This window comes from Mercenaria mercenaria, chromosome 1, assembly GCF_021730395.1.
Source record: "Mercenaria mercenaria strain notata chromosome 1, MADL_Memer_1, whole genome shotgun sequence".
Classification (NCBI taxonomy): domain Eukaryota; kingdom Metazoa; phylum Mollusca; class Bivalvia; order Venerida; family Veneridae; genus Mercenaria; species Mercenaria mercenaria.
Genome location: NC_069361.1, coordinates 53,700,726 through 53,718,228, shown reverse-complemented (window position 1 = coordinate 53,718,228; position 17,503 = coordinate 53,700,726). Strand labels below are relative to the sequence as shown.

Sequence of the window (17,503 nt, the reverse complement as noted above, 5' to 3'; positions counted from 1 at the left end):
CTGCTTTGTAAATTGTCTTTTTTAGCCTACCTGGACTAAGGGTTGCATCTTCCATTGTTGGCATTTTACTTTAAACACCTTCTTCTCATGAATTTTCACTAACATGCATAGACCACTCGATCTCAAGTTTGTTCAAACGGTGCCATTTGGCCCATATAAGGTTTAGTTTAATTTGTAGTCCTGTTTGGCGCCAAATAACCTATACTGTGTTGGTGCGTCGTAAAACCCAAATAAATATAGATAGATTTATTCGTGAATATATATGTCATGAATACAAATATTACAAAAATATCACATTATAAAAACCAACATTATTACAAAACATACATTCAATTATATCACAGAAATAGCTATGTCTTATATCTCAGAATGATATTAAAGAAGAATGGACTAGCTCTTTTATATAATAAATAAAATAAATTTTGTGACATATATATCACAGGATAACCCATAAAGTATTGCTACTTATTTCCAATGGGGTCCTTGTGAAAAATTATCAAGGTAAATATTGGCTGTATTAAATACAACATTGTTCTAAGAAAGACAACTCTTACTAGCATAAATGAAAATCTAAATCAAGAGTTACATGTATTTGTCTATCAAAGAAATCCCTGATTATTACAAGTATCACAGTTATATTCAATTATGACATACATTTCACAGAATAAATCAGGAAATATTGCACACATATTGATAAAATGATATCATACAACTAATAAAAGATAAAATCTGATTTTTCAGCACTTTTCGTACATTCAATGAGTTCCATTTTGACTTCTTTTTTAAAAGTATACTTGTTCTTTAAATTTTTTATGTTATTTGGAAGGCTATTCCAGTCATTTATAGCTTGAAAATAAAAAGTAGTCGATGTAAAACTGTCAACCTGAGGTACATGAAAGCTATTAACACTATGTCTACAATTATAAGAATGTTTCTTAGAGACAAGAGAGAAGTTATTGTGCAAATACGCTGGGCAACTATTATTAAAAATTTTATGAACATGATTGAGCCTGAGTTGTTTGACTCTGTTTTCAATATTAAGCCATCCAATATTACAAAAATCTGACACTTTCAAAGATCTCTTATAATCATAACCACAGATAAACCTGATAACTTTGTTTTGAGTCACTTGTAATCTATTTTTCAACTGTTTTGAAAATAAATAAATAAATTTAATAATATTTCATTACTCAATGGCATTCAATATATATGTATATATAGGTAGAGAGAGTTTATACGAACCAAACACCACCACAATATACCAGACTAATTACGACAAAGCGCCTAGCTGTACAATCGAGTGTGCATATAATATGCCACATCAAGTCCGCATTTTCTAGTATTACATATATTTCAAAATTTTCCAGGGACAGACCATACTGGTATTCAGATTTCACATCAGGTGTGTGGCATCATTTTTGATGTTAGTTTCATGTGACAGTGTTGTGTTTATCATGTTCTTCAATTATGACATTTTCAGTTTCACTCGAGCTAAAGAGCAAATTTATACCATTGATAATAGTTTAGGCTAGATTTTTATGTAATAAAAATACTTTCAGACTTGTATTGAGAAGCATGCACATGTTCTTTTGCAGAATAGTATTGTGCTCCTTTTATTTATTTATGCTGCAGAACCAGTGCATATTTCTTGATGAAAATCTAATAAGTTTAAACATAGAAATATTCAAATACCTTAGACCTTACAGGCTCATAATGCCTATATTCTATGAAATATGCAAATGTCTTGTACTTTAAAGGCACCCAGTGTCTACATACTGTAAAATATTCAAGTACCTTGGACCAGTCAAGCTCTTATTGTCTATTTACTGTAAACTACTGAAATAATTTTGACCTTAAAGGCTCACAGTGCCTATACTCAGTAAAATATGCAAATACCTTGGACCAGTCAAGCTCTTATTGTCTATTTACTGTAAAATACTGAAATAATTTTGACCTTAAAGGCTCTCAGTGCCTATACTCAGTAAAATATTCAAGTACCTTGGACCAGTCAAGCTCTTATTGTCTATTTACTGTAAAATACTGAAATAATTTTGACCTTAAAGGCTCTCAGTGCCTATACTTTGTAAAATATGCAAATACCTTGGACCAGTCAAGCTCTTATTGTCTATTTACTGTAAAATACTGAAATATTTTTGACCTTAAAGGCTCTCAGTGCCTATACTCAGTAAAATATGCAAATACCCATGGACCAGTCAAGCTCTTATTGTCTTACAGTAACTGTAAAATACTGAAATAACTTTGACAATAAAAGCTCTCAGTGCCTGTACTCAGTAAAATATGCAAATACCTTGGACCAGTCGAGCTCGTATTGTCTATTTACTGTAAAATACTGAAATAACTATGACTTTAAAGGCTCTCAGTGCTTATAATATTCAGTAAAATATGCAAATATCTTGGACCAAGTCAAGCTCTTACTATCGATTTACTGTAAAATACTTTTAAATAATTTAAAATGTGTTTTTAGCTCACCTGTCACATAGTGACAGGGTGAGCTTTTGTGATCACCCTTTGTCCGTCGTCCGTCCGTCCACAATTTCTTGTGAACAAGATAGAGACCACATTTTGCAAGCAATTTTGATCAAACTTGTACAAAACTTGTATTGGCATGATATCTCAGTTCCTTTCAAAAACTGGCCAGATCCCATCATGGGTTCTAGAGTTATTGCCCCTTAAAGGGCCAGAATTTGCTATTTTTGTGCATCAACAATTTCTTGTCTGCACGATAGTGGTTTCATTTATAATTTTATTTTAACCAAACTTGCACACAACTTGTATCACCATAAGATCACGGTTCTTTTCTTGAACTGGCCAGATCCCAATATGGGTTCCAGAGTTATGGCCCCTGAAAGGGCCAAAATTAGCTATTTTGACCTTGTCTGCACAATAGCAGCTTTATTTATGATTTGATTTTTACCAAGCTGGCACACAACTTGTATCACCATAAGATCTTGGTTCCTTTTTCGAACTGGCCAGATTCCATTATGGGTTCCAGAGTTATGGCCCCTGAAAGGGCCAGAATTAGCTATTTTGACCTTGTCTGCACAATAGCAGCTTCATTTATGACTTTGTTTTAACCAAACTTGCACACAACTTGTATCACTATAAGATCTTGGTTCCTTTCTTGGACTGGCGAGATTCCATTATGGGTTCCAGAGTAATGGCCCCTGAAAGGGCCAGAATTAGCTATTTTGACCTTGTCTGCACAATAGCAGCTTCATTTATGATTTGAATTTAATCAAACTTGCACAAAACTTGTGTCACCATAAGATCTTGGTTCCTTTCTTGAACCGGCCAGATCCCATAATGGGTTCCAGAGTAATGGCCCCTGAAAGGGCCAAAATTAGCTATTTTGACCTTGTCTGCACAATAGCAGCTTTATTTATGATTTGATTTTAACCAAACTTGCACACAACTTGTATCACCACAAGATCTTGCTTCCTTTCTTCAACTGGCCAGATCTCATCATGGGTTCCAGAGTTATGGTCCCTTAAAGGTCCAAAATTGGCTATTTTGGCTTTTGCAGCCATATAGAGACTTCATTTATGGTTTGATTTGATACAAACTTCCAAAATATCTTCAACAACAATAAATCTTGGATTCCATGACAAATCAGATCCAATCGTATGTTCCAGAGTTATTTTATATCTGATTACCTCCCCTGATTGTAATAAAAATGGATTTATATCAGTAAGTACTTATAGGACTTACTTGAAATTTCATTATTATTAGTTGGACTGAGACAATCAGGGTAGATAACTATGGACTGATTTTATGTCAAATTACCTCCCGTTATTTCAAATTAAAATTGGTATATCTCCATAACTAATGAAGATACTGATCTGAAATTTCATTTATGTCAACAGATTTATTTGGCAGATCCTTCTTTTGTTCACTTACAATATTTATTTTTTTAATTACTTCCCTTTTATGTTACTATAAATAGCTAATTTTTAGTAACTTTTTTATTATTTGCCATAGGGAAAAACCGAGACCACTTTTCTGTGGTACAACATGGATGGTACATCCAATTTTTAGGTGTATTTTGACATATCTATACCTTGTAAGAATTTTTTTCTTTTTGGTTAAATTTCTTCCCTTTGTTGTTCCTGTCCTTTGGACTTTAAGATATTTTTTCTGAGGACCTTCTTGTCCTCAAGTGCAATGATAACAGGTGAGCGAAATAGAGCCATCATGGCCCTCTTGTTGTAGTAGTACATTTTTGTTTCTACATATTATATGATTTTTTGCAACTAAAACAAAAGATAAATGGATATGCTTAAAAATATTGAATAAATAGTCTTTTGAATAAACATCTCTGTTCTGAATTATCTCCAATAATTTATTTGTTATGTTTTAGTTACGACCTTGTTGCACTAAGTTTTTTACCAAATTTCCACACGTTTCAGCGCAACCTGGTCGTAACTGGAAAACTTTCAAATAACTCCTCAGTGAACATTTTTTTTTGACATTTTTTTCCCATTGTATTGTAGTTATTACTGTTATTTGATAAAAATAATATAGATTGTATTGTTTTTCATTACATCATTTGAATACAAAACTTTTTTTTTTTGCTTCTCCTGTAAAAATGGTTTTCAAAAACTGAGTTACGTCCGTGTTGCACTGACCCATCGATTTGCGTATACTCAAGTCTCACAAATCAGCAGTGACGTTTTAGTCTTTTAACTGATTGGAACCAGAGAAGCTATATGAGCCGTGCCATGAGAAAACCAACATAGCGGCTTTGCGACCAGCATGGATCCAGACCAGCCTGCGCATCCCCGCAGTCTGGTCAGGATCCATGCTGTTCGCTAAAGGTTTCTTTAATTGCAATAGGCTTTGAAAGCGACCAGCATGGATCCTGATCAGACTGCGCGGATGCGCAGGCTGGTCTGGATCCATGCTGGTCGCAAAGCCATTATGTTGGTTTTCTCATGGCGTGGCTCATATATTCTCTCTCTGAAAGTTAACTTGATCTGAAGGATACTTATAGGTTATTATCTTTGTATCGGGAAATATGCACGAGTTCTTCAGCGGAAATATTGCGCGACTTTAGGAGCGCAATATTCTTCCGCGGAAGAACGAGTGCATATTTCCTGATGCAAAGATAATAACCTTTTTATTACATACACATCTACACGTATAAATATCATGTAAATATCATAAATATGTTCAACAGCTTGAATAGGATTGCCAATACTGAACTAAATAGAAAAAATAGTGCAACAACACACACTGAATTACGTCACGCACCCGATATGAAATTCAGGCGTTAGTATATGGAAAAATATTGACGTTTCCGGTACCAGTTTAACTTAACGGGGAATAGAAACGAGTATGTAATAAGATGCATTTATGGATATAGAGTGCAATATAAGGCGTATGATTAAATGTAATACAGATAGGAAAAAAAACATGATAAAATGCTCGGAACGTTTAATATCTTAAGTCATCCAAATTATTAAAACATATTTTCAAACTGTAATTGGTATATCTGTGGTAGCAAATAACGACAATCTGTATCTCCGTGTCTTCACCGCCTTTATGGAGGAGCCACTTTTTGTGCCTGTATCGTCCCACAACCACAAAATTAATATATATCCCACTGTCTATATATTAAAACTGAAAACCGGCTTATATCAGACGACTAGACTGATGCAGTTTTGTACTCGTTAAGGCTTTCTGTTTCTTAAATGTCTATAATTAACGTTCATTATGGAGGTTTAACAGCAGTCGTCTGCACTGGAATTCTAGATCTGACAGCTTTTCATAGTGGTTTTTATGCTACGCGTTCTACATATGTGCGTACAGTCAATAACAATGTTAATTTTGTCTGGATCAGTACATTCTTCATCCAGTTGCGACAGTTCATACTTTACCTTACTAATTATCGGTATTCGCGCTGCAGATAGCATTAACTTCAGTTTTACTGCAATTCTGTTTGCATCGTATGCTGACTTTGATGGTATTTGTACTAGTGGATGTGGGTTATTTGGCACCGTTTCACTACAGTTAATATTTTTCAAAGTTCTTGCTGATCTTGCTGCTTCTTGAATATCATGTGCCCAGTATCTATTTAATTTAAAGTAACAGTTTTTTTCCACAGGGTTGTCCACCAACTCTTCTGGGTTTCCAAGATCGTATTTACAAAATAATGTTCACACTTCAATGAACCAGCTTGCACTTGGCCCTTTACTGATTTAACACTGAGCTGACGTCAAGCTAATCGCTTTTCAACCGACTCCTCCGCCATTAAACAAGTTCAAAGCCTTTTTGGGGATTTGCGCTTCGACAGGAAGGTAGCCGCTCAAGATGTAAACTGCTGCATCTGATGAGTTTGTTGGTAAGGTGAGAAGTTGTTTAATTAGTCTCTTTTGGAACACTTCCAAGTTTTTCAATAAGACCTTTTCTATGTAATATGATTTCAAGACCGTATAATAAGATTGGTGTTACGTACACTTGGAGTATTTGCAGCTAGAGCAGATCCAGGTATGTATTTATGCAATCATTAAAACTTATTTTTAGGTTATGGTAAAAGGGAGATCACAAATGAGAAAATTATTGACACAATTAAGAAAACTATATTTATACCACTGACGTGACTTTGTCTACAGACAAAACTTCTAAGATTCCGAGAAAAGTGACCTATCTCTCAGTGTACGACATTATTTGTTTGACCAAAACGTTATACTTACAAACAGCTGATATAGTACATCACAGAATGCAATAGTAAAGGTGAACTGTTTTATCTCTAGTACTATGCCTATAGGGTTATCATGCAGTAACATACATTAAACGAGAAAAAATAGCCTCAGAAAAAGTCTATTATTTATGGTCATCTTCACATAAAGTTCCATCTGTGAAACTTCCAAGCATATCCTTTCAATAGTGTTTCAGGAGTTAGACACACAGGTTTTTTCTCTGTAATCTGTGTAGCAACACGTCAAAGGACCATAACTGTGGTAAAATAATTGCAGAAAAAAGTCCTTCCTTCATGGTCATCTGCACATCAAACTGTTCATCTTTTAAAGTCTGAAGCAAATCATGCTTATAGTATGGGCGAGTCGGACATACAATACTTTTCTCAATATTCTATAAAGCAAAACTATCAAAGCGTCAAAACTGGTAAAAATAATAGGGTCTTAACACTTGGTTTTGCAGTAACTCTGTGCTTCCAGCAGGTATGCAAATTTTGATTCCATACCTCATTTTTTTATTTCGATGTAAATGAGATGTGGAACCAAAATTTGTAGTCCTGTTTGGCGCCATATAACCTATACTGTGTTGATGCGCCGTAAAACCCAAATAAATAAATAAATAAAAATAATTACAGAAAAATTTCTTTCCTTTATGGTCATCTGCACATCTAGCAGATGCCATCATTGACATTCTGTGCCTTTGTCAGGAATTTCACAATGCCATTTAGCGCGTTTGCATTCATTTTTGGAAAAAGCCATATCTAATATACCACCAATTAAATGTTTTGAATTCAGGATTCATTAGTACTCTGTCGCTGCTTTGGTTTTCATAGCGCATGTTCATCCTTGTGATGAAAGATCAATACAGCAGTATTTTCAGATTCTGCAGAAATATTGTTATTAAGATGAGGGTACCAATATTAATTAAAATCTATAACATGGTAAGTCTATGTTAATGGCGTCTTTAAATTTTTGACATGATCATACCAAGGAAATAATACGGCAAAATGTGATAAGTTTTCTATGGAAAATGTCCTTTCAAACAATAAGACTTGTTAAATCATAGTCTTGTTGAAGACTTCAATGGACGTAATCAATATATTACTAATAATTAACTCCTTCCACAGGGCCACTTGGGTAGATCATAAGGTTACCCAATTTTATTTTCGTTAAGGCGTAAAAAAAAAATTGTTCGTTTCCGGTATCCCGACCTACCCTAATTTTTTGGCCCGACCCTAAATGTTTTTATGGCTTTGGAGAATAATTTTTTAAACTTTTTAACAAAAAGATGCAAAACTGCACTTTTTATTCTTTAAACATGGCCAGTGATGTTAGAAATCAACTTACTGATGCTTTAAAGGCATAACCCCCTTATTTATAATCTTTTTTGACAAAAAAATAATTTCTGAAAAGTCTCCCTTAATAAAAAAAATGTCCCCCCAAAAAAAATTTTCCGACCTACCTACCCTAATTTTTTTGAGCATGTTACCGGAAACAAAGAATTATTTTTTTAGGCCTAACAAGATGTAATTGTAATTGTTGTGTAAAGACATTTCCACGACAAGTGTTCGATGTTTATGTTAATTACCAATTTTATAAGATTCTGGGTCATGGTTATGTTCCATTTGAATTCAGTAAAATAAATTGAGGTTTTATTAGATATCTTATAACAGGGCTATACAAAAGTGTGCCACAGTAAGTAAATAAGAATGCTGCGTTTTCAAGTTAAGTGTATGCAGAATGGTTGACTTACTATACGCAGTGAAACTAAAACGAAATCGAAACTACAAACTTTAAGATAATTAAGTACCAGATAAACGATAACTCACTGATAATAAATGATAAATCACCCATAATAATAATAATATACTTTGTACTATAATCAAAAGTGACGTTTAAAAATCTGTATAACAACTTAAGTGTGATGGTTAGATAATGTTACTTATCTAACGACCCCAACGTAAAACAAACTCTTGTTAAGTAAGTCCAGCTTCATTTATTGAAATCATTAACTATTATTTCATCATGAAACGTAATATAAAAATATTCCAATTTAAATTTGTAGACTGAATCTCATCGCTAAATTATATGTATTTGACAAAAGTAGTTAGAGCAATGTACAAAATTTCTCTTTTCTTCGCTAAATTTCGGATAGTAAGTTGACAGAATCATTAGCTAAAGACCAAACTTGGCACACGTGTGTGTTCTTTAACTTTACATGTACTTCTGTAGAATAATATTTCTTCAGCAAGCGGTACTTTAGTTTTAATACATATTCTTTTGACCCTCATGCTGTCATGACAGCATGACTTTCTCAAATCATTATCTTGGAACTGGTAATTAGTGTATATACTTCAATCATCCCTGAGCTAAGACAATTCAAATACAGATATCTCGCTTTACTTCAAGTGTTCATACATCCTTATAAAACTACACGACACATATTGTAAGATACATGCAATTTATCGCCTACACCCACCCTCAAACAGAAAAAAAAAACAGCAAAAAAAGAAAAACTACATCAATAAACAAACCAATACAAAATGATAAAATCATGCTTATGTACATATGTATCAATTGTCATATTGTCTTTTAGAGATTAGTTTATGTTCTTAACATACACACTTCCCATCATTGCCAGATTAGGAGTTGGTAGTTTTCTTTACACACCGTTGAATTTTAACTAAATGATTGAAAACGTTCCGATACGTATAATTATAATGTCTCCAGAAATAGCGCAAATCTAGCTATTCGAAATAAAATCTAATTGCCTCCCTTTACTTGATAAAGTAACGTTATCATTTAAAGTATAAATACAGATTAATCTTATTTCAATAAACTTCTCAAATATGCAACTTCCAGTTGATAGACGAAATTTATTTATTTGTGCATGAAGTAAAACATTTAACCAACTAATATTAGGCTGGTAGTATGTGTTTTAACATTAGCCATACTTTCAGATAATAACTTTATACATTAAATGTAAGGTTTCCGCAATCGAACGAATTACAGTAAAAAAAATGATGATAAAAGCAAAATAGCGGCGACATCTTGTAACGCATCAGTACATCTAATGGTTGTGCATAACATGTCTCTGTGAAAAAAAAAATCTCAATACGTTCGAATATCAAACAAGCATCGAAAAAATTTATTCAATAAATGTCATCTATTTACTGATATTTTGAAATCTCGCCTAATCGAAAAAGCATGTTAAAGAGAGCTTATCATTTGAGAAAACTGAGCTGCTGTGTCCTTTTAAATTCATTACTAAACGTATTTAACTGTAACATATGTGCTATTTCTTCAAACTCACCCAATGTATAAAATCAGTATTTTACTTTTGAGGAAACTCTCTGTCAAATTTGGAAACGTATGCCGTAGTTGTATGTTAGCCTCATACTAAACAGCATAACTGGTCACACTATTACCCTGTCGTAATGTTATCACTCATACACCTTTTCCGCATAATCTTCAAGTCCCTTAAGTGCAAGGCCTGTCCCTTAATTTGGATGCTATAGCTGCGGTGTTCATACCAAGAAATTTTGCCGCGTCTAATAATGTTCTCGGCGTTGCTTCTTTGTCATATCTTTGTCTCCATGTTTCAAACAATTTAAAAATTGTTTCCCGTAATGCATGCAAGTTATCAATTCTTTTGACTTCAATGTCTTGGAATGTAAGTCCAAGCTCCAACATCAGGAAAGTGTACGATGAGCCTATGCAGTCACTTGCGAAGAGCAAGTCTTTGTTTCCAGGAGGCACACAATCCAACATACTGCAATTGAGACCTACAAGAAAAATGATATTATAGCATACATGTACCTTCACATGCGTTAATGTCATAGTTTGTAAAACGAATAAAATCTCCTATTAACTCTTTCTCATAAACAATATTTTAATTCGTTATCAGCAGAACTGCTTACAAAGAAGTTCCTTGCCAAGATTTGTACGTAATATTGCTAAATTCCTAAATATATAGTACTGTTAAAAATGGTATGTTCATTTCGACAAAGAAATACATATTACCGTAGTCTTCAGTATGTTCTATCTCTTTTTGCATGACATTTTGCAATGTTTTAATGTCATAATCTTTCCTTTTCGTTAGCAATTTCAGAAGAGTAGCCACAGTTTCTTCAGGAAACATTTCCTTCCATGTGCACAATAAGCTCAAGCGTTGCATATCGAAACTACTTTCCCATTCGCTCATTGCTCTGTCAGCTTGGACATTACCCTGTGGTAGTTTGAGTTTTGATGACAGGGATGTTGCATTTTCTCGTGAAAGATGTCTTGCCAAGCGTCCAAGGTCTTTATCACTTGGTCTGTTTTGATTTTTCTCCAGCCTACCTTCGCACTAATAAAAAAAAATATAATGTTAGTTTTTCTGTAGTTGTAGATAATAAAAAGTATCACTATATTTGTATATTCTAGACATTAATCGGGTGTCGTGTTCTTATCTGAAAAGAAAAAACACAACAAAAAACAAAATCTTTATTTTTTGCCAACAGACAGTTTTGGCTTTCTACAGAATTCTATTACTTACTACTCGTTTCTTTCATGTAAGAAAGCCTTTAAGTAGTCTTGTAGTCTGCATTCACCATTAAAGGGGCAAAGTTGTAATTTTGTTTTAACCGTGGGTGTGGCTTAAACAAGTAGTGAAAATAAACAAAATTGGAATTCTGCAATCTATTTAACTTCTACTCATTTCCATATATATCAAATGATAGTATCTTGCTGTAAATATTCTTTGATTTAAAATTAAGTATGCCTTACTGAGTACGGGCTCCAAGGTAAGATCTTGCTTATCTCACTCCAAGAAACAGCATGGACCTCATCTGCATCCGTACACATCACTTCATCTTCATCTATTGCTTTTTGTAGATCGACAAACGTTGAACGGTGCTTTGGACACTCGATTTCGATTATGTATTGAACATTGTCCTGTCTATATACACTCAGAATATGATCAATTTTGTTTTGAATGATATCCATTGCCTCTTTCAATTTATTGCTACCGGGCTCGTTGATTTTCTTTTGAGTAGAATAATTCTTTAGATCGAAGAATATGGAGCATTCATGCCAGTATACTTCGAGCCACAAAGTGTCTCTCTGGAAACAAAAGCAGGTGAAAAGATTGTATATTCTTGGAATATCTTTCTTCTTGTAGACTTTAAGTTCTTGCTCTTCGTTTAAGGCGGCAATTAACAAATGAAAGAAAGCCGGTGGTACGAAAGCATCTGCAAATGATAGCTTAAGTGTAGGAGCTTTCTCGTGATGAAGGCTATCTTTTAAACTTTCTCTGTCGTCTCGATGTGGAAGCAAGCACGGGAGGAAGTACTTGTCTTCTTCGAAGTGGTACATGATATGTAGATGCGTCAAAATCTTTGAAATAGTCGTAAGATTTTCCTCAGACATAGGAATATTGAATGCATGAGCAGCGGCATCAAGAATGAAGGCTTTATGTACTATTCCGTCCTTGCACATCCCAGATGATGGAAGTTCATAGCTTGGCCGCTTTCGTAACAGTACATTGAAATAACCAGCGAGTAAAGTTGGATCAAGTATGATGATATCTTTTAAATCAACATGACAGAAGTGCATGAGCCATCCTCTTCTGTGTTCATGTTCAAGGAAAGCCTCGATTCTACCCGGATCTCGCATAGGCATGTCTGACTTGGCATCAAAGTCTTGAATATCTGCAAATGATAATACACTTTTGCCGGCATTCTTTTTCTGAAGTACAATATATTCAAGATTGATCCATTGAGCTGGTATTTCTTCGTCAATTACCCCTAATCCTAAATCCAGTATTTTATTCTTCAGCGCATTGAGACGGGTGTCGCTTTTAGCAGGGCACGTATTATCTATTGCAACAAATTCTATCTGTGTCAGATTCCTTAAGACTTGCCGAAGATGGCTAAATTTTTCTTTGATCTGTTCGGTTGTGACTTTATCTTTGTGTGTTCCAACAACGATGAAAGGTGCATGCCCATCTTGTTCATCTCGTGTGTAGGCCTTTATAGACGATATCCAAAACTTCACAGTTTCTGAAATAAAAAAGCGTCTTTAACTATACCTATGAAGTAGATGAAGTTGCAAAGCAACTGTCACTGCAGCCGTCGAAACAATTTAATGCAATGGAAATGATTATATCTACGAATACACCTTTCATACTTTCCAATACATATTTTCTCCTGAACAGTTACACGCACTAGTTACACAAACATTTATGACATGCATAAGCAATTTTGTATAATAAAGTCCAGACATACTTTCTAAAATAATCACATTATACGCTCTCATGATATAATTCATTAGCATCTGAACTCCAAACAATGAATTTATTCAAAGACAAATCACTGTACGGGATATATCATTTCTTAAATAACAGCCTCTTTAATTTGGAACAAAATAATTACCCTCTACAGTATACTGCTTCAATATTCCGGTTTTGAATTCGAGGTTTTCTACAAGTTTCTCCTTCAAGTCCATAGTCAAATCGATAACAAGGACGTAGACGGCTGATGGTGCCATGAAGGCTTGATGTGTTGAGTAATATGTTGCCTGACCAGCAAAGTCCCAGTAAGAAACATACATTCTTTCTTCCCTAGAGTTCTCTTTCCAACGTTTCACCTTTTGCAAGTACAGTTCTTTTTGTTTTATATCAACGTGTTCTTCGTATTGAAATTTTGTCTCAACCTGGCCTATTTCTTCACATTCTTCCGATCCCAATTCAAGTTCAGCCATTGCATCAGTATCAATTTCTTGTTTTGTGCTTTGTTGTTCATTAATACAATCTTCAGCATGTTGTAGAGCAAACGCCATTCTCTGAAGATTCAATTCTTGTTCATACCCTTCAAGTAAGAATAATAGGACTGTACTACTAGTTTTGTCTTGTTAACACGTAATCATTTTGACGGCATTGTAGAGATATTTCAATTTTAACAAGATATAGATAATGTGTTAATAACATTGATTTAATTATATTATTCTTTCAGCCAAAATCAAGGATTAAAGAGCAACAAAAATGATATAAACATCTTTTAAAAAAAAAAAAGAAAAAAAAAAAGGTTTGCGCAGTTGCGCAGTGTCATTTCACAGTCCAATGAGCTTAACATTGTTATGATTGTACACATTTGATTTGATGTGCATGCTGATACAGTTAATGGTTATAGACAAACGATGTATTCTGAAGGCTGTCCTTGCGAAATCAAAGTCATTAAATATTACAATAAATCGAACAAAGATTCAGTCCATATAATCACAAAAACTATTAGTATATGTCCCTATAACCTAGTTTTATTTGTTGTTAATTAGGAAAAAAAATAATATTGATTTAATACGTGTATTCCTGTATAACTCAAAATTACCCCATTTGAGCAATGAGAGCTAGAGTATTGAGCATAATAAAACAACCACGTTTTTTTTCTGTCGGGCAATGTATCTTACAAAACAAGCAGATTTAATAAAAAAAAAAGACCGACCAATGAACCATAAATCGCTACAAAACAGGTGGTTCAGATAACAGGACGTTTCGGTACAGCGTGATAACTTTGACGCTTTGTCGCTATCCCGCCTAATATAAAATATCAGATTATAAAAAGCCATCCCATTAAGCCGAGCCAGTAAGGCTTTACACCATGTAAACATTTGTTTGCTTGATAAGGCGTCAAAAAATTGTTTGTTTCCGGTATCCCGACCTACACGAAATTTTTTACCCGACCCTAAATGTTTTTATGGCATTGGAGAATATTTTTTTTAACTTTTTAACAAAAAATTGCAAAACTGCACTTTTTATGCTTTAAACATGACCAGTGATGTTAGAAATCAAGTTACTGATGCTCTAAAGGCATAACCCCCTTATTTGTATTCATTTTTTGACAGAAAAATAATTTCCGAAAAGTCTCCCTTAATAAAAAAAATGTTAAAAAAAAACAAAAAAAAAAAAAACGTTTTCCGACCTACCTACCCTAATATTTTTGAGCATGTTACCGGAAACAAAGATTTTTTTAGGCCTAACAGTCTTAAAGTAAGTGTATGTGACATTTACAAAATAGTAAAACAAGGTTTAAACTAGCAAATATAACAAAAAGGATATTCAGTACTATATCTAGCGGTGGGTGTATTTCAAGGTCATAGATTAATAAACCAGTCTACGTTTAACACCTCTCTAACTTTATCGTAGGGACAAGGTTTTATATTTTTGATTTAAGCTTGATAAAGAACTTATCACTCTTACCACGATATTTGGTCTCCCAATACCGGATGCCATCTCTCTCTGCACATCTTGTAGTTACCTGGTTTATTTCGAGACCTTCTGTTGGTTTTTGACTGTTGTCAGGACATTTGATATCTATTTCTTGGAGTCGTTTAACCAGACTTGTTTTCCCAGCACCCTGATTACCAACAATATTGACCCGGACATGATTTGATCTAGCTCTGCCTAACTTTAATGTTTTCCGGAATAAATCCCAGTCGTTATTGTCAACACAAGGGAGTTCGAGGCTTCTAAATTCTTCTTCTTCGGGGCGATCTGAAAGAAATTAACCCACATGTCTTCATACCAACCTGTGTATGCAAAAACACTTTATTTAAATGTTTATTCTCTACCTGGTTTGGAAACTTGAAACAATATACTAGTAAATGGAACAATCGATAAATCAATGATAAAATAAAGCAATCTGCTTTAATCAGTATTTAATTGTTCTCTCCATTAATCATATGAATGTTTTATTGGCCTTGTTGTTTGTCTGAGGGTGGTCGTATTAGCCCTGGACCAAAGACCAAATGACGAATAGGACTATCAGAGGAAAATAATGTCAATACAGAAGCGATTGATTTATGCTAATTTTATTGTTCAATTCCGTAATTTATGCCCTTAATTTAGTAGTCTGTTTCACTGATCTGTCTTTAATATCGAATAATATGTAGTATCTAACGCGTGAAAGAGTCCATTAATTTAGCTAGTAAAATGCTTGAATCACGTATTGGTCCTGCTTTCTCATACTGGCCCGGATTTGTTTTATATTGACCCTGATATTCTCACATTTATCATTGCCTAAAACTGTTTTATATGATATACACAATTAAATATGTCCAATATTGCATAAGAAACTTAAAGAAAGTGAATAAAAAACATAATATACCGATACCATCGCTGATTGTCACAGAGTCAAGGACTGAAACATCGGTTTCTGAATCTTGACTGTTGGATGAAACACTCATGCTTTCTCTCAAACTTTTTCTATCATCGACTGCCATTCTCCCCTCGAATTTGCTTTTGTCCTTTTTTAACGAGTCGATAAGAAGTTTCATTATTTTGCGTGCTTTTTCAGATTTGTCTGCAAATGAATCCCTTTTGTTAATGATGACTTGGTCCTCAATGGGAAGCGGAGAGAAGTCTTCCCGAAAACTGCCGTCTAGGGAACTGAAGCTGTCATCCCTTCGAAGTTTCGTGTTGTATTGAATACACACAACTGGGACGGATTTTGACTTTTCCGAAAATCGTTTCTGCAACATTTCAACTGATCCAGCATCATCACTGTCAATACAGTCATTGTCTTGCACATATAGAAATACTTTAGTTTTAAATTTTGTTAGATCTTTTTCAAGATGTGCCCATGAAGGTGTGCCCAGATCAGGTGTCGCTACTATATAGAGATGCTTCCCAATGACGGTGCTTCGGGACTTGATTACAATCTTTCTGCGGCAGGAAAATGGCCGGAAAAGATTCCTTTGATTAGTTAAGGCGTTTGCAACATCACATTTTGCCTCTAAGTTATGTCCAACAATGACAACGTGAACCCCAGTATCTAAAGTGTGAAGGAAATATATATAGAGCATGACTTCTGTTAACAATACGTTCAAAGAGAAAGTTGGGTTGATAACTGATTTTGAATATTTTTAACTTTTTATCTAAAATCAACGTCTCTATGTTTACAACGGCCCTTTATAATATTGACCTGTGCGCAACAGATATGTAGATCTATAATACAACAAGTTAATCTGAAGTTTAGCTTAACAAATATTTTCACGTTTACAGTTCACTGAACTAGGAAGTACAGTAGATCTAAACCACGGCTCATCTTTTGAATCATATTTCCAAAAGTGTTTGGAATCCCAATACAATGATTAAAATAGAAACAGAAACAACTAACCTGGCATTGTAAACACCTAAATGTCCATAATCCTTGTAGCCTAGATTTCTACTTTCGATTTTGATTCCACGAACGCCGCTATAGGCCTACCGCGAATACGCTTAAACATGCTAAATTATTTATACACTACAAAGCGCAGGCGGATCAAGGGTTTTTAAGCTGCGGGAATGGGGCGCGCACATATATTATAGGCGCAATATGATACTGCTCCCAAATCGCACCCCCACCCCCCACCCCCATTACACAGATGAAGTATTTATAATTCCGCGTTGTGCATTCGGGCGTAAATGTACTTTTAATATTGAAGTCATCCAGGTAAAGGGAAAGATTTTTGTTGTTGTTTGTTATAACTACATTGTAAAATGTCCAGCTTTTTTCCCAAATAAACGTTATATTATAGATAAATAAAGGTTATTGTAATGATAATTTTTAGGAAATGAAATGAATTTTGAGAGAAAAATATAAAAGAAAATGAAGGGGAAAACAATTGAAGAAAAACTAATTCACAATATTCAAACAGTAAATATTACATTCAAGACAATAAAATATGATACCTACTTATTGAATTATAAATAATAATACAATAAAAAAAATAATTTGGGGTTTGAACCTACACGTTATGTGCATGACATGTAT

The 17,503-nt window shown here is 34.1% G+C and overlaps 1 protein-coding gene across 1 annotated transcript; it reads right to left on the bottom strand.

Annotated features, from left to right (window-relative positions):
- Positions 1-9,100: 9,100 nt before the first annotated feature.
- LOC123537390 (uncharacterized) lies at positions 9,101-16,992 on the bottom strand. Its single transcript, XM_045321091.2, has 7 exons — positions 16,868-16,992; positions 15,857-16,522; positions 14,950-15,243; positions 13,130-13,564; positions 11,484-12,757; positions 10,740-11,064; positions 9,101-10,501 (listed from the first exon to the last, which is right to left on the bottom strand). The coding sequence occupies exons 1-7, from the start codon at positions 16,872-16,874 to the stop codon at positions 10,197-10,199; spliced, it is 3,306 nt and encodes a 1,101-aa protein (XP_045177026.2). The 5' UTR covers positions 16,875-16,992; the 3' UTR covers positions 9,101-10,196.
- Between the last annotated feature and the right edge of the window lie 511 nt (positions 16,993-17,503).